Genomic DNA, 18,526 nt, shown 5'->3' with positions numbered 1-18,526 from the left:
TTGAAGTATATCTAGTTTGAATGCAAATGTTGGGTTCCTTCTTTTAATTTCATCAGACTCATTAGAAACCCCTCTCCCAAACTATGCAGCTTTGTTTTTATTGATATCTAAATCGGTATAAATGAATCCGGATATAAATTATATAATGTTTTTTCGTGATCATATAGATATTGATACTGATAATAAAAAAAGAAAATGTTTATACTCTTGCCTTCTGCAGATCCTACTAATGCATTACAGTATATTGACACTGTATCATATCAAATAAAAGCTCAACACGAATTTTACTGATTTATGTACACTAACATCTTATCGAATACATTTGAATTTGAAATTTCTACGTACAGCGGTATGGCCATTGCGCCAGATCTACGAAATGAAAATATTTATGAATAAATTACACTCAAGCCTCAAAGTAATCATTATGGCATGTTACAGAAACGTTAAAACACACAAATGCTATAGTCCTGCAATGCATGCATGCGATTTTTCTGAATACATGTATTTATGTATTCATGAATGAAGTTCCTACGCTTGAAAATATCTTGGTCTTTATGCATTTTGTTTTGTGATTTTGGTTTACCATTCCTTACACTGTGTAAATGAAGGGAAACTTGGTAAAGGGTGCAATTCTACATGCACCATACAATTAGTATACATGCATGTGTTGCAAAACAAAATGTACAGGTAATAACCAGACATGTATCGTCATTTTTCATGGGGGGGGGGTACAACAGGGGAAAAAATGGAAAATAGGATTCTTCAAAATTTCTTGCCATTCAAAATAATAATAAAAAAAGATGAACGAAAACAGCAATAAAATAAAATAAAACACCCAAACAAACCAAGATGTTTTGTCCGATGTTCAAAGTCCTAATGTGGGGTGAAGGGTTAAAGAGTCTTTTACTTTGACTACCTCAATAATTTCCCCCTACACTTCATTTTCTTCAATCGTTGGGGGTCGGATGGGGTGGTTAGCGTCCTCTACTATGAGTGCCTCATATCTTCATTTTCTTAATTGGTGGTGGTGTGTGTCTTCTACTATTATATTAGAACTTTCAAGCTGGGGTAAGTGGGGGAGGGGTTGTCACTCAATGTATCTTTTATTTGCATTACAAACTAACAAAAAATGAATATTGTTATTAAAGGTGGGTGACAGATACTCTTGTCCTCTCCCCTTGATGTTTGATAACGACGCATAATATCATAAACTTGATTATTACATTTTGCATTAGTACAATTTGCGTCGAGTTCGACGCAGAATGTAATAACGCAAAATGGCATAGATGTATAAGATCTATTGAGCGCCAAATTAGCATAAAATGAAGTAATTGAAAATAGCATTATTTAAAAATATGTTTAATTTTTAATTAATGCGTGCTTTAAATGAATCAAATAAATCTGTATTATCAATTAATGAGAGCAATATTGAGTTACTAGTACTGTTCTCTTTTTATTGAATTAACGATATCATTTGTCTTAATAAGAGCACGATTATTACAAGATCATCGGTTCTCTCTCTCTCTCGTCGTTCGTTCTCTCTCTCTCTCTCTCTCTCTCTCTCTCTCTCTCTCTCTCTCTCTCTCTCTCTCTCTCTCATCCCATACACTCGTACAGTGTTGTATATGCAAATTTATGTACCTAAATGATTTCCTGATTTATAAATCTGCAATACTCTGACCAGTAAATCATATGGTATAATGATTCATGCACAATACAGGGTAAATATTATACTCTGATACTTCCTCTGATTGAAGATAGCTGATCGGCACGGGCTAAGTGTGTCGCAGTCTGTACAATGGACAATGTTGTTTACTGTTGGAATGCAAATGGAGTTTATCGTTTTGTTTCATGGATTATGCAAATAAAGGGAGTTTTACTACTACTTAGATTATTTTCGACAAGTGTACACGTACATCTGCGGTCCTTTACAAATATTACGAGTATTTCCAGGTAAATAGTCGTCCGCATTCGATGCGTTTTCATGGCGAGCATACATGCCATTTTTATAAGTACAGTAGTATTTATGTCTTTGCCTTTTACTTGAAGTAATTGTGAATGGTATACATTGTATACTCTTTGCTTATTCCATTTTATCAATAGATAAAAGATGAAATATTTCTCCGCATTTTTGTATAGTTTTGACATATTTACTGCAAATGTACGCACTTTCACGTAAAGAAAAGGCATTCTATATATATTTATCCAAATATATATATTTAGAATGATTTACTACTGTAAGATATGTTTATTATAATTTTGAGCACTGCGTGGTGTTCCAAAACGTGATTTCATTTCTTCTTGATGTCCTATAAATTAGTATCGGAGATGTACGTGTTACCTGTCGAAGCTACCCGCACAGGTAAATCGAAGACACTGATGTGAAGTGAAGCGTAGCAAAGCTCGTCCCCTTATATACCATGCGAACCCCGATACATATAACAATAGAAATTCCAACTAATATGGCGGATTAGCAGAGAAATATGGCGGACATATAGAATTATACTATATTTATTAATTCATGTCAGCTTTAATGGATTTCATTTTAACCGTTTATTATATTGATGACTTCTATTTCAAACGTTGATTATATTGAAGACTTCTAATGACTTCTGTTTAACAATACAGCGCTTGGATTGGTAGGACAGGGACGTATATTGCATTGGACGCGCTTAATAAGGGAGGCGAGATAACCGGGAAAGTTAATATCCGGCAGTATGTAGAAACCATGAGAAACAGCCGTGCTAACATGATCCAGGGCGACGTAAGTTTGTGTTTTACTCTCTTTGATTCCTAGTGGATAGTTTTACGGGGTATCTTGATCAGGTAAACGGAGTTATCCGTGGTAAAAATCAGTGTGCTAAGAACGGTCTAACATTTGATATGAAACACGTCAGACAGCATTTGGCCCAATGATAGGTTATAGATAATAAATTTTAATTGAAATGGTAATTGTTTCGTAAGTGTTCTCGTTTATCGGTGTTCAGGTGTTTTCAAACAAATCTCATTCAGACAGAACTTCGAAATCAAAGTCCTAGATCTGGTTAGTAGCATTCAATTTTCTGTAAAGAATTGTTGGTAGATGTGCTATATCATGCCTGTATTCCTTGATATGTTACATATCATATTCCCATGGGCACGAATTGTGTTCCTTTGTTAGGTGACATGTTTCTATATTCATATGAAGCAGAATTTATTAAAAAACTTCTATGCGAAAAGAAAAGATATCTTGCTGTGGCCTTCAATTCAACATTTAGATATATGGACGACGTTTTGTCTATTAACAATAATAACTTTCATTCATATGTCGATACGATATATCCCTGTGAGCTCGAAATGAAAAACACCACAGAGTCGTCCACTTCTGCCTCATACTTAGATATTTTATTGAAAGTAGACATTAATGGCAAACTGACAACTCAACTGTATGATAAACGGGATGATTTCAGCTTCTTCATCGTCAACTTCCCATATTTATGTAGCAATATTCCATTATCACCAGCATATCGTGTTTATATCTCTCAATTACTTCGGTATGCAAGAGATTGTTCTGTGTATAGTCAGTTTTTAAATTGAAGCAAGCTACTAACAAACAAGTTGATGGCACAGGGGTTTCAACAGTCTCGATTCAAGTAAGCATTTCGCAAATTCTATGGTCGTTATAACGATCTAGTTCATCGATAGAACCTGTCATTGCGTCAGGTGCTTTCTGACGCGTTCCATACAGATAGTTAAATCGTTCTTGACACACTGATTTTGACTACGGATGTCTCCGTTTGCCTGATCGGGATATGGGACTCACGGCGGGTGTGATCGTTAAACAGGGAATGCTTGCTCCTCCTGGGCGCCTGGTCCCACGTCTGGTGTGTCCGGGGGTCCGTGTTTGCCCACCTATTTCTTTTGTATTGCTTGTAGGAGTTATGAGATTGATCGCTGTTCGTTGTCGTCACCTTTCATATAGATATGTGTATTGTGTTAGTTTAGAATGTTGGATCATTACAAATAATATAAAGAGAGAAAATCACCTTTTTTAAATACCCGTTTATAATACAATTCATATTTAAGGAGCAATACAGAGTTGTTTACTTGGCATTACTTGAATCATTCCGAGGAAAAAGAAGGTCTGTATCAACCAGGACATTTCTACGAGAATTCCAGGACCATTCCTGTTACATGAATCTCGGAGAAGTAGCCAATAAATCACCACTTTCTGCTGAATTTCAGGTGATTCTATATATGAATCTCTAATAAACATTGGCCTATCTTAGCTTGAATGATTTGAACAGTTTGTTTGATTTTCTAAAACGATATTTGTGATTTTGTGCAGTAACATGTGACATGAGAATGATCTTCTGTTCTTGTTTCTAGGACCTGTTGTCCAGAAGGCGAGAATACACACAAGAAGACTACAAAACAGGGCGGCAAAATGTATCGGCCAATTACAAACCCAGTGTTCTGTCTGGTAAACCAGTTTGTGTAATACATGAATACCTTGGTGCCACAAAACTCAGTTCAGACACCTTGCAATAATGATAGAATATTACCAATTAATGATTAATCCCCATCACAGTTGAATATTTACATTTCACTAATGGTGCCACACTTTTAATATAGAGTCTACAATGCACTACACTTTCACTTTAATATTGTAACATATAGATACATTCTCATTTAAATTTCTGCTACCCCTCCTGTGGTGAAGGCAGCCGACAATTGATATCCAGGAGTCTCTATTCTAGAGATCTTCTGCATTCCATTTATGTTTGATTGTACATATGCATATTGGCTCTCTACCCCTAAAGTTTGACTAAATGAATCTGAATCAACTCGCATTGTATATATGAAGGATACCCAGAGACATAAAACCGTTTAGACTGATGAATTATATATTTTCTTTTCTTGAAATCATTTCAGTTGAAAGTTACATGTGTCCATTGTCAAACACTAAAGGGAAGAACACCTACTATAATGTAGTTTCTTTACAGGTTCGTCTGCTGTGTAATATATATATTTGTCAATATAACATGAAGGCGATATGTTTATCAGACCGCCATTTTTTCTAGCAAGGGGTTTCTGATATGCATCTGTCCTCACAAAGTAGAGTAAACCCAATTGCTGGTGAAAATGGTCAGACCTAAGAACAATCAAAAGTACAAAATGTACTCCTAGGAGCTGAACTTTTTCAAAGATTCCATGATAAATATTAACTTCTGTATAGATCAAAACAATTGTGTCATTGTTTTTCTTTATTGTGCAGACCTTATTAATTGATTACGTTCATATACTTAAATTTCTTATGGATCTCATTACGGGAACAGTTTATGATTTTTATGTAGGATTAATGACCTTTGTTCTTATTATGTTTGACTTGGAAGGGGACATGTCTGAAATGTCTTACTTATTTAGACTGATCAACATTTTTTTGACAGTGAACATATTAATTATCCGTATGATACATCATAACTGTATATGATGGTAAATCAATCAATATTAGAGTCTCATTGATCAAGCTAAACCAATTTGTCATTGAGAACACACCGTGTGTTGATTCGCTTATTGTGTGTAGCGCAGGTGTTGGTCAATCATAATTTATTGCGAGTCGGCGGAAAAACTCAAAATTGTAATTACCGTTTAAACAAAATCAATCCATGGTAATTATTCCTGATATGTAAATGTATAATATATAGATCTACAAAGTATTTGAATATGCAAGGTGAAGATAACGAACAGTGATCAATCTCATAACTCCTACAAGCAATACAAAATAGATAGTTGGGCAAACACGGACCCCTGGACACACCAGAGGTGGGATCAGGTGCCTAGAAGGAGTAAGCATCCCCTGTTAACCGGTCACACCCGCCGTGAGCCCCATATCCTGATCAGGTAAACGGAGTTATCCGCAGTCAAATCAGTGTGCCAAGAACGGCTTAACATAATATGAAAACTACAAGATTATTTTGAATAACCATAATTTACTACTACAAAGTTATAAATCATTTACATTGAATGCACCGATTAAAAACAACAATACGTACGTGATGGCTACATTCTGCATGTTGTCTTTCATTTACTTTTCATTTTCAGTCTTTGACAAGAAATGACCATTTCATCAGTGCTCAATATCCTCTCCCAGATTACACAGAGGACTTCCTGAGACTTGTGAAGGCTTATTATGCACCTACAATTGTATCTCTGAGCCCGTTGGTGGAAATCGAATCGGAATGGTCGAGAAAAAATCCTGCAATTTGTATAATGAGCAGTCTTGTATCTTTTCATTTACCAATCATTTGTCAGGTTACTGCGCATGATTCTGATGTCACAATGACGACACGTGTAATATTTTTAGTTATACGATGTTGGACATAAGCATCAAAATTTAATATTGAGAGATTAAAATTAATGTGCACTTGTAAATCATGGAACATTTATATAATTATTTAATTTTAATCTTCATGACAAATGGGATGAATTCAGCTTCTTCATCGTGAACTTCCCATATTTATGTATCAATATTCCTTTATCACCTGCATATCATGTTTGTCTCGCAACTGATTCAAGATGATAAAATATTAATTATGTAGAAAAAAAATTATGTCTATCACAATGTTCTACGGTGATTCTATAGGTGAGGGCATTTTGGGTAGCGTGACCTCAATTGCTAAAATGGAGTAAGAAAATTAATGTTGTATCATTGTACGCATACCAATTTAACGAATTCCGATATTTAAACTGTTGAAATTTCTACGATATGTCATTTATTAAACTTTTATAGATATGATGATAATGCTCATATAGCAGTCTACTGATCGGTATGGAATAGAAAGGTTTGGTGGAGTTCGTAGTATTGAGTAAGTACATTTTCTAGGTCTACAAACTATCCTTTTTATGTAGTTTGAATGAGTGAGTACATTTTCTAGGTCTAAATAATATCCTTTTTATGTAGTTTGAATGAGCGAATACATTTTCTAGGGCTACATACTATCCTTTCTATATAGTTTGAATGAGTGAGTAGATTTTCTAGGTCTACAAACTATCCTTTATATGTAGTTTGAATGAGTGAGTACATGTTTAGGTTTACAAAATATCCTTTCTATATAGTTTGAATGAGTTTCTCAGAATTACAACAGAGATAATCCTCATAGGTTTTAAAGAAAATTTGGAAATTTTACTTTGTATGTGTTTTATACATTTGTATTGATTTCGGGTGTAAACCTCACAGTAAACTTTTAAAACTGTCCCGGATGTCATTTTAGCGTGATTGTTACTATAAATAACGGTTTAAATCTCATAGTTAGAGGTTACGTTCTGTAACATAAGTATTGTGTGTAGCTTTGTAAATGTACATGTAATAAATCTATGCTGTTTCATTGTATTCTATTTCTGAATTTAAATCCCCAATTTTTTCAACTCGACATAAACACGTGTAATTACAAAACGTAAACGAAAATATCAACCCCAGAAACCAACCAGTCATTGCCGTTCTGCATATAGTCAGTTTTTAAATCCAGGCAAGCTACTGACAAACAAGTTGATGGTACAAGGGTTCCAACATTTTCGATTGAAGTCAGCATTTCGCAAATTCTATGGTCGTTATAACGATCTAGTTCGTCAATACAACCTATCATTGGGTCAAATGCTGTCTGACGTGTTTCATACCGATTGTTAAGCCGTTCTTGGCACGCTGATTTTGAGTACGGATAACTCCGTTTACCTGATCAGGATATAGGGCTCACGGCGGGTGTGACCGGTCAACAGGGGTGCTTACTCCTCCTAGGCACCTGATCCCACCTCCGGTGTGTCGAGGGGTCCGTGTTTGCCCAACTATCTATTTTGTATTGCTTGTAGGATTTATGAGATTGGTCACTGTTCGTTATCTTCACCTTTCATGCTTTAAGACGGTTTACGATTGGCATGAGCTTCAATTTTGTAATAAACTCCTTTCATTATTGTAGCCATCCCATAGTTTGTGTTTTCTTTTTCAGTCTTCATTTTGGCTTCCTGCTAAAAATGAAAGCAAAACGATTGGAGCATTCACGACTAAAATGACAGACTGTACACAAACGACAACAGTCACCACAACTAGCATTACTCTGCACCAAAAGGTGTCCATTTACAAAGTTTTCTGATGAAATTTGTTTTTACATTTCATGAAGTACTGTTTGGTATTTATAATCCAAGATTCATTTCGTCTCAAACATATGATTGCAGGGAGCTAGTGGCATGAGCGTTTGCGTACTGGAAAGTAGAAGATGGAAAGGAGAAAGCGATTCCTCAAACCGGAGAGTTTTACTTGATCTCGTCAACGAAGCGAGAGTGGAGGAAAGGACCCACCCCGAGGGAAGGATTCTGGTTCTGTCGAGGTTTGATTTCATTATTTTTTTGCAAACATATGTAATATCTTAGGAATTATTTGAAGATCCACACCTGGGAATTAAAGAAAGGCTAATTTGGGTTAAGCCAAGTACTCTCTTGTTCTAGAAATAACAAAAATATACCCGGTATAACACTTGTGAAAATTATACATCGTTTCTAATAAAAAAAATCTTCCAGAAAATAAAGAGTCATTTTATCGCATAGCAATTTAATTCAATTCATAAATTCTATTATCATCAGAGTAATGAGATAAAATTCCATATTACTTAGTGATGGGGCCAAGCGATGTGGACAATTCTTAGTTGTATCCAATGCTCTGGAACAACTTACCATGGATACAGAGGTGGACATATTTACAATCACAAGACAACTCCAAATCCGACGGCCAGAGTTCATATTTTCTTTGGTATGATTGAAATACTTTCATTTTCCACTCAATTTCAATACGATTTCTTTTCCTTTGCACATCAATGTACAGAGAACTCCGTGTTTTTCTATTTTCAGGAAGAATATCAGTTTTGTTACGAGGCCATTGCTGATCATCTCCAAAATGACACAGTGTACGCGAATTGCTGAGGACCAGTTAAAGAGACTGTAACATCAAACACAATGAATTACATCAACCAACCTTCTTCCTAATAACAATTATATATGTACTGGTATTATTGACTCACCCACACTTCACTTATTGTGTGTGTTTGTTTCTTATTAATTATTCTTCCGCTTCTTGTTCTTCTGCCTTAAAATGTCCGCAGGCATTGTCCGTAAACAGTAGATGAAAGTATTAGAAACTTAAGGATGTGATAAGGCAAAATATCTAGTTGTGTAGAAATGTTTTTGTTTTCAGATTAAATGGGGTTAAATTATATTTTGGGGAGTGAGTCCAACATAGAACTATGTGTGGAAAAATTAGTTCCAAAATTCAACAGATATAACTTGAAAAATATGATTGCGTGCTTGGGTATTCGGAAATGAGAAGATGCCGGGGCATACAAATTAGTATCAAGGTCAGGGACCCCAGTGACCGATATTGATAGAGACTTGGGATCTCTCAGATATGATAAGACTAACAGGCAACAAACTAGCATCAAGGTCAAACTACTCCTATGACCTTCACCTTGATCATAAAACGCATTACATTATGGGAACAACATTGACATGGAATCGATAAAGATATGATACTGAAATGGAGCTGAGTCGAATCACACCGTTCCCACCACACAACCAGTAATCAACGTCTCCTCCAATACAATGCAGCATACACCCAGTCACCACTTGTTCTCTTCCTTTATATCTAATTCAGCTTTTTAAAACCATTGCACCTTTAATTCTGTGTCTAATCCATTTAATTTTGCTCAGTAACTCTACCTGACCTGACCTGAACGCACTCCGTCAGCCATTTGTGTTGCTGTTTTCATTCTTACTTTCATGTATTCAACGCACCATTTCATAAAAGTTGATTAAAGCTTGTTGATGAGAGGAACTCTTTGTTTTACTATTTAAAAATCACATAATTAAATGAAAAGAAATGAAACTCATAGCGCATTGATGAAAAAGATGTCCGTCCAATTTTTCCTTTGATACCTGCATGAAGAAAAGAATTGTCAGTTTAATTTCTTAAATTAATTATATGTTTCATTTCTTAAATTAAGGTCTTATGGGAAAATAGTAGTACTCGGAAAAAGCCCACTTTTAAACAGCCAGTACTTCCTTTGGGATACTTTTTAATCGGCAAGTTATAAAAAACCTATTTTGTCATGTCTTGATTTTAAAATACATTGTTGCAACCCTTAGTACTGTTTAGATTTGGTCTTGTTTAGTTCCAAGTGTATAGATGTGCGTGCGAGCGAGAGTGAAATAGAGAGAGAGAGAGAGAAAGAGAGAGAGAGGCAACACCGATCTATCGGGGTAATGAGCAAACTCTAGGCTGCATTTTTTTTTTACACCTCTTGGTCCCTTGAATACGGACTCATCCGTAGTCAAAATCAGTGTGTCAAGAACTGCCTAACAATCGGTATGATACACAAGAGCTTGTTCTGCGTATGGTAAATTTTTAAATAGAGGCAAGCTACTGACGACAAGTGTATAGTGTAGGGGTTTCAACAGTCTCGTTTAAAGTCAGTATTTTGCTAATTCTATGATCGTTATGACGATCTAGTTTACCAATACAACCTATCAATGGGTTAACTGCTGTCTACGGTGTTTCATACCGATTGTTAGGTCGTTCATGGCACGCTGAATTTGACTATGGATAACTCCGTTTACCTGATCAAGATATAGGGTCCACGGTGGTTGTGACCCGTCGGCAGGGGATGCTTACTCCTCCTAGGCACCTAATCCCACCTCTGGTGTGTTCAGGGGATTATGTTTGCCCAACTCTCTATTTTGTATTGCTTGTCGGATTTATGAGATTGATCACTGTTATCTTCACATTTCATGAAACACGTCAGACAGCATTTAACCCAATGATAGGTTGCATTGATAAATTGGATCGTTATAACGACCATAGAGTTTGCGAAAGGCCGAATTTAAATAAGACTGTTGAAACCCCTACACCATCAACTTGTTTGTCAGTCGTCGGTCTCGATTTTAGAACTGATCGTACCTAGAACAATCTCTTGCTGTATCGGATCAGTTGAGATATATACACACACCATAAGCAAGTGATATTGGAATATTGCTACATAAATATGGACAGTTGACGATGGAGAATCTAAAATCATCCCATTTGTCATAAAGTTCAGTTGTCTTTTTGCTGTTATCAATTTTCAATAAAATATCTAAGTATGAAGCAGAAGTGGGTGGTGGCTCTCATAATGACTGAGACCAGTTGCGCCATATGAAGTCGAATGAGCATAGCTTGTTTGTACATGAATATACAGTGTACAAAATATATGTTAAAAGTTATGCAATGCGCCTGGGTTTGAGATAAAACGTACATATACATTGATATGTGGTGAAGTATGAAACGCTTAATGAAGACTTTCATACGAATGGTGTGACCGGTCAACAGGGGATGCTTACTCCTACTAGGCACCTGATCCCACCTCTCGTGTGTCCAGGGGTCCGTGTTTGCCCAACTATCTATTTTGTATTGCTTGTAGGAGTTATGAGATTGATCACTGTTCGTTATGTTCACCTTGCATTTGAGTATTGAGACACGACACTATAACCGCATTTTTGGCAATAAACTAATGTCTGGTAAATGTATATTCACTGTGTGTTTTCTCCTTAATTTATATTGATGTACATTGCTTTTTATATACAACGAAGGAGACACAGTTTGTTTCAATTCAGTTAGATCCAACTTTTTATTGTTGTATGTCCGGTATGAATACATGTATATTCATTCAACAAGCTAATTTTTCAACTACTGAAAAATAAACCAAAGTGGTAAAGCGGTGCGCATTGATATGTAGATCAACTTACAAATCAATAAAGAAAAATAGATAATATTCTTGTTATGGACTGTTTTTAATTACTATCGCTTGAATACGGATACCATTACTAACTATGGACACAAGTCAAAGTCAGGTGAATTTATCTGTTGCTTTTTGATAACATACAGGTCAATAATATTTATACTTTAATAACTTGAAAGTGTATCTATATTAAAAAAAGATACAGAAAAATGTAAATGCGAATGTTAAAATGTCTCTGGTTTGTTAAAAGGGAGACGGCGATCACAAACATTACAGAAATAATTTGCATAACATATCTTTGTTGGTTTTCAAGAGACACAAAACATGTAAAATATCGATTTTGCAGAGTACAAGATAAACGAAATGTAAAAGTCTCCGGTAGATTTCGAACCTACTCGAACAAGAGTCGCTGTCGTTATGAAACTCTGGTTGGTAACACCTCTTGACTACCAATGGGTTAGCCATTTAAAAATAAACGTGAATCAGGGGCAGATCACTGAAAATGCTAAAGACTCGTCTGAATTTGCAGTGAAAAGTGTATCATGCCGCCTTAATTATTTGATGTGAAACTTTGTCCAAGGTCCACGCTCTAACTTCTAAACACAAGAGGAATGTACACCATAGGAGAATGCTTGAAAAAAAAACCATGTAAAGAATTGTTCTTGAGAGAATTTATCACTACATGTGCCATTCTTAAAATGTTGAACCCGAATATGATACATCCTACCAAAGATGGTATATATTGAATATATATGATACTCTACACCATAGGGATGGGGAACCTATGCTTTGAACACAACTGATCTTCACTACATGGGAAATATTGGATATTAAGTTTACAAACTGCTATCATAGTATTAAGAAAGGAATTTTTAAAAATCCACTACATGTTGCACAGCTGTTGATAATTCTGTACTCTACTGAATACCCACAACTTGTGCCTAGATTACTACAATGGTACTATTTCATAACTTTATGAAGATACAAATGTTGCCTCACATGAGAAATAAATTTCCTATTAGTGTTTTGAGGTCAATTCAAATATTCCATCCGTCAGTAAGATATACAAGTGACTGACACTGTTGGTTTATTGAACAGAACATTTTTTGTTCGATTACCATTACTTAGATATTTTGATGAAAGCAGACATTAACGGCAAACTGACAACTCAGCTGTATGACAAACTGGATGATTTCTGCTTCTCCATCGTCAACTTCCCATATTTAGGTAGCAATATTCCATTATCACCTGCATATGGTGTTCATATCTCTCAACTGATTCGATACACAAGAGGTTGTTCTGCGTACAATCAGGTTTTAAATCGAGGCAAGCTACTGACAAACAAGTCGATGGTACAGGGGTTTCAACAGTCTCGATTGACGTCAGCATTTTGCAAATTCTATGGTCGTTATAACGATTTAGTTCGTTAATACAACCTATTATTGGGTCAAATGCTGTCTGACATATTTCATACCGATTGTTAGGCCGTTCATTGCACACTGATTTTGAGTACGGATAACCCCGTTTACCTGATCAGGATACAGGACTTACGGCCGGTGTGACCGGTCGACAGGACATGCTTACTCTTCCTAGGCACCTGATCCCACCTCTGGTGTGTCCAGGGGTCCGTGTATGCCCAACTATCTATTTTGTATTGCTTATAGGAGATTGATCACTGTTCGTTATCTTCACCTTTCATGTTTCATATCGATGGTTAGGCCATTTTTGTACTCTGATTTTGATTACGGATTACTGTGTTTACCTGATGAAGATATTGGTCTTACAGTGGGTGTGACCGGTCGATAGGGGATGCTTACTCCTCCCAGATCGTTGATCCCACCTCTGGTATATCCAAGTGTCTGCGTTTTCCCAACTCTTTATCTATTATTCCTTATAGGTTTTATGCGATTCATCACTGTTCGTTATCTTCCCCTTTTTATGTCACGTTGGAGATGAACACTGTTTTCTGTATTTTAGATACTTCGGGATAAATATATTGTTATATTCCTGGTTGTTTAGGTATTGAGTCAATGAGAAAAGAGTTTTCGAGAGAATTACGTCGTTCAATTAGTATTACCAGTAGCAATATCTTATTTTGATAAATATTTCATATAATGTGATTTCAGAGTTGTTTTGTTGTTGACTCAGTTCCTTGATATACTCGTATTTCTTGAAAACCGCAGCGGTGGCCTAGAGGTTGGAGCGTTCGCCCCGCTAGCGGAAGGCCTGGAGTTCGAAGCCCGGCCGCGGCAGACCTAAGTCGTTAAAACAGGTAGTTGCAGTTCCATCGTCAAACGCTCGGTATCAGGTGTGAATGCCCCAGGTGTCCTCGGACATGATCTTAAAAATGGATGTTCCGTGTTGTAGTAGGTGTGGCACGCTAATGTATCATCATCCACAAAATCATGCAAAGCGTTATCGCGCTGTGGTACAATACACATTACATATCAAACAGCCGTCGTATTTAGTACAAAAGTATTAACTCAGAAAGCCATGACAAATAACTGAAGTGGGACGTTGACTTAATGAAATACTTTGAAGGCAGAAGGGCAAAGGATAGTCAAGCGAAGTTTTACAATGGTTATTTATTACTTATATAAGCGTTTGAGACGGACGGGTAATTTTTAAAGACGACACGAACCACCGTCGTACGTTGACAAACAACGCGTTGACCCGAAGGAATAACACAAATGCGTACATTCATCTTTGGCTCCCTACAGAATACCATAAATCTTACATTGATATTTGGCACCCTACAAAATATTACAAATACATATATTAATCTTTGGCACCCTACATATTACCATAACTGCATACATTGAACTTTGACAGTAATATATATGCATAGAAGTGAACTATCAACCATATCATGAAGTCTGAAAAGTTATCTAAATAAACATTTAATATTCAGACTTCCTGGTTGTCGTATACAACGATAAACACGACATGCATACACTTGTCTTCCTCATACATGTAGGAGTGGGATTGATTTTGTCATCTAGATACCGTGAGTAAACAATAAACTTTACATCCATCATATCATTAGTTTCATGACTTGGTATCACTTATTCTTAAAGTGATGGAAAGATTAAGCTATGTTTATGAATATTTAACTCGTGCGATATCCATTAAATTCCAAATGTTTTAAGTATTGTTAAAGAAGGTAGATTATTCCTTGCATGTATACAGTATCAAAGATACAAACTTTCAAAATGTTCATTAGTGTGATCGATGATTGTATTTGCTTTAAAGAAATCCTATCTCTGAATAAGGAGACCGATCAGGCTAAGGAGGTACCAGGCTACCAAGTCCATGGAGCATGTCAGAATTATCAATCCAGTCGTGCAGTAGATGGAGACTTTAACACGTGTACAGGGACAATACCTATTGGAACTAGTAATCTAGATAATTGGACATGGTGGTATGTTGACCTTGAGAAGTACTCAGCATCTTCAGCATCAGTATACAGTTCAAAGACTATGGAGAATAATATGGTAATGATTGTCAATAAAACTCAGTTCAAGGATTATGAAGGATATGCCACAGAGATTTATCAGTACGTTTTCAGGGGCCCAAAATCAGATCCATTCCTACTGGAAGAAGCTTCAATTTTCATTGTGAATGATATTTCCCAAATTAGTGAACAGTACTTTTGTATAGTGTCTCTCCTGGATAATATGAGGAGCATGGTCCTTTTGTTCAGAAACCCCCTCTATATCAATCAATTCGCAGTACTATATAAAACACTCTCAAAACATCGCCATTATTAGTTTATGGTATTATGTCTTACAATGAAGATTCGTCTATAATTCCCACTTACTACACAACAGAGTTATTAGGTAATAATTATACATTATTTCCTACAGACATATCGCCGCGGTGGCCGAGAGGTTAAAGCGTTCGCCCCGCATGCTGTAGGCCGGGGTTCGAATCCCGGCCACGACAGACCCAAGTCGTTAAAACGGGTAGTGACAGTTCCATCGCCAAACGCTCGGCATCAGGTCCTCAGAGATGACCTTAAAAACAGATGCCCCGTGTCACAGTAGGTTTGGCACGCTAAAGAACGCCCACTGCTCAATGGCCGTAAGCGCCGAGCATAGGCCTAAATTTGAAGCCCTTCACCGGTCTTGGTTACGTCTCCATATGGGTGAAAATTCTCGGGCGAGACGTTAAGCAAGATACAATCAATCAATCATACAGACAAAATATATTTTCAGTGCATTTTGAGTAGAAATAATTCTTTGAAACTGCGTACTGCATTTCCAGAGTCACCAGAAATAGGAATTCTGTATACTGCATTGTACATAAAGAACGGAATAGTAAGATATTTTATTAACATAAAATTTACTTTCCTATTATCAATATCATTTAAGCATTCCATAAATATATTTCAATTTATTTCACAGAAGAATTTGATCTACCAACCTCAATTTCTTAGTTTTTAGGCTTTTGTGAAAAAAAGTATTTTTAAGAAATGTATATTGGGTTTTTTTCCGAGGGGTGGGGGGTTGCCTTACACTATCTAGTTTGACCTCATTCATTGATACAGTGTGATGTAGTGTTGCTGTCACAATTACTATCAAAGTTAGTTTATGTTGTCACAGTTGTATAACCTGATACATCTAAAAGCAATATATATTTTCCCCAAATTCCATTGAATTGTTTATTAAATGTCCCCACCTACCAAAATATGGGGTTCGTAAATATAGACTGATAAATCTCTGTGGTAATTCAAAATGTTTCCACTCCTCATCATGTTAATCATAAATTGATGATTTCAGTCATGAGACAAAGAGGACGTTTTGCTGGTTTTTCAATCTATGTGTCAAATACAACTATAAAGGAGGATGGATATCTATGTTACAAGAACGGACCAGAGTTACCGACCTTGGATTTCAGTACAACTTGTGTCAAACATGGACGTTACCTTATGTTTTACAATGAAAGACTTTACGGTACACGTTATCCTACCGGATATCAAACAGCCACAGTTCACACTGAATTGTGTGAAGTAATTGTAACAGGTAATATTGTGCTACATCATTTTATTGAATTGATTAACTGATTGAATTGATTGAATATTGTTTAACGTCCCGCTCGAGAATTTTTCACTCATATGAAGATGTCACAGCTGCAGAATTTAGATTTATACTCGGTGCTTACGGCCTTCGAGCAAGTAGGGATCTTTATCGTGGCACACCTGCTGTGAACCTCAGTTTTTGTGGTCTCAATCGAAGGGCCAGCATATTTAGTTGCCTCTTACGACATGCAAGGTGTACTGAGAGACCTATTCTAATCAAGATATCCACGATATGCTACATTATTGTACAGTTAAAATCCATTTAGCATGTGTAAATGAAATAATATATTTTCTCTGCATCATATATATAGGTTGTAAAGAACCCGGTGTGTTTGGATATAACTGTGATCTACCCTGTCCAAAAAACTGTCAAGAATTGAGATGTGGCATTGTCAACGGAACGTGTTGGGGTTGTACTGCAGGATGGGTGGAGGAGTTTTGTAACAAATGTAAGATTAAGTATGTTACATCATTGAAACATATTTGATACTTCAATGTATATATATTCCATATAATATAAAATATGACACGGTGCAACTTATCAAAGGAATGACATTTTTCGTAGCCTGTCCAGCTGGATATTACGGTTTACAGTGTGGATCTACGTGTGCTGGACACTGCAGAGACAACCTGTCCTGTAATCACACCACCGGACAGGAACACATTGCAACACACGTAATTCATCTGTCATTATCTTAAAGATGTCTGAAGCAAATGAAATACACATACCAACTGCAGTGGAATATTTAATAGAAAAGCCCAAAACATTAATCATAAATCTAGAATTATAAGGAAAAAACAAATAATTTGTAAAGTTTCCTGGGATGTGAAACGAAGACGAAATGCTCGTTGAAGATATTAAATATTCTGATAAAATCGTACTTTACCAGAGTGTCCTGCAGAATCACACGGTCCTGATTCTGTGTATAACTGTAGTGGACAGTGTCTGAGTTACCTCCCCTGTAAGAGAACAACAGGAATATGTGACGGAGGCTGTAATCCAGGATATACCGGGGACATCTGTGTCAAGGTGAAATGTTGGAAAATTATGTCTGTATAGGCCGAACTATCTCTTATTTATAGGTTTGATAAAGTAAAATTCATACTTGTGTGTGCGTTTTGTTTGTCCACTAGGCCTCGTTCTATTATAATATCAATTCTTCAGTCAAAGTAATAGCACCTACTGCGATAATTAAAGACTTCGTTTCGTAAGCATGTTTGTTCTTTTAGATTAGATAAGGTAGAATGAATGAATACCAATATTCTTTCAATCATATATGTAGCTTTAGCAAAGAATTTGATACTTAACCATTGTTATAATTAACCTCTATCGATGGTAGTTACTTGCAATTCTTATCATCATTGATTTTGTTCTTAGATATACTTTGCTGACTGTGGAGAATATTTCTTGATATTGAGAAATAATAAATAATCATGTTTATCATTGATAGTATGTTCAGTTGGCCGGTATGGATTGAATTGTTCGGAGAACTGCAGTTCCCGTTGTCGATCTGAAAGTAATCATTGTAACCACAGAGACGGACATTGTGAACATGGATGTGATGATGGATTCAAAAGAAGTAAATGTGAGGAAAGTAAGTATCCATTTTTTACGGACAAAGTGATTTAGTTAATCGAATTGTTCAAGGTT

At 36.1% G+C, this 18,526-nt stretch overlaps 1 protein-coding gene across 1 annotated transcript in view; it reads left to right on the top strand.

Moving 5' to 3' along the window:
* The window catches only part of LOC125667208 (receptor-type tyrosine-protein phosphatase epsilon-like), a 47,955-nt gene extending 38,105 nt beyond the window's left edge, over positions 1 to 9,850 (top strand). Inside the window, exons 17-25 of the mRNA XM_056161483.1 lie at positions 2,629 to 2,764; positions 4,066 to 4,224; positions 4,369 to 4,462; positions 4,915 to 4,985; positions 6,085 to 6,224; positions 7,964 to 8,102; positions 8,209 to 8,360; positions 8,644 to 8,779; positions 8,878 to 9,850. Coding sequence (XP_056017458.1) covers positions 2,629 to 2,764; positions 4,066 to 4,224; positions 4,369 to 4,462; positions 4,915 to 4,985; positions 6,085 to 6,224; positions 7,964 to 8,102; positions 8,209 to 8,360; positions 8,644 to 8,779; positions 8,878 to 8,949 — 1,099 coding nt within the window. The 3' untranslated portion in view covers positions 8,950 to 9,850. The remainder of the gene's footprint in view (positions 1 to 2,628; positions 2,765 to 4,065; positions 4,225 to 4,368; positions 4,463 to 4,914; positions 4,986 to 6,084; positions 6,225 to 7,963; positions 8,103 to 8,208; positions 8,361 to 8,643; positions 8,780 to 8,877) is intronic.
* Positions 9,851 to 18,526: the final 8,676 nt, after the last annotated feature.

The sequence above is a fragment of the Ostrea edulis genome, chromosome 4 (assembly GCF_947568905.1).
Source record: "Ostrea edulis chromosome 4, xbOstEdul1.1, whole genome shotgun sequence".
In the NCBI taxonomy this organism is placed as follows: Eukaryota; Metazoa; Mollusca; class Bivalvia; order Ostreida; family Ostreidae; genus Ostrea; species Ostrea edulis.
Note: the sequence above shows the minus strand (reverse complement) of the source record. Positions and strands in the feature narration are given on the sequence as shown.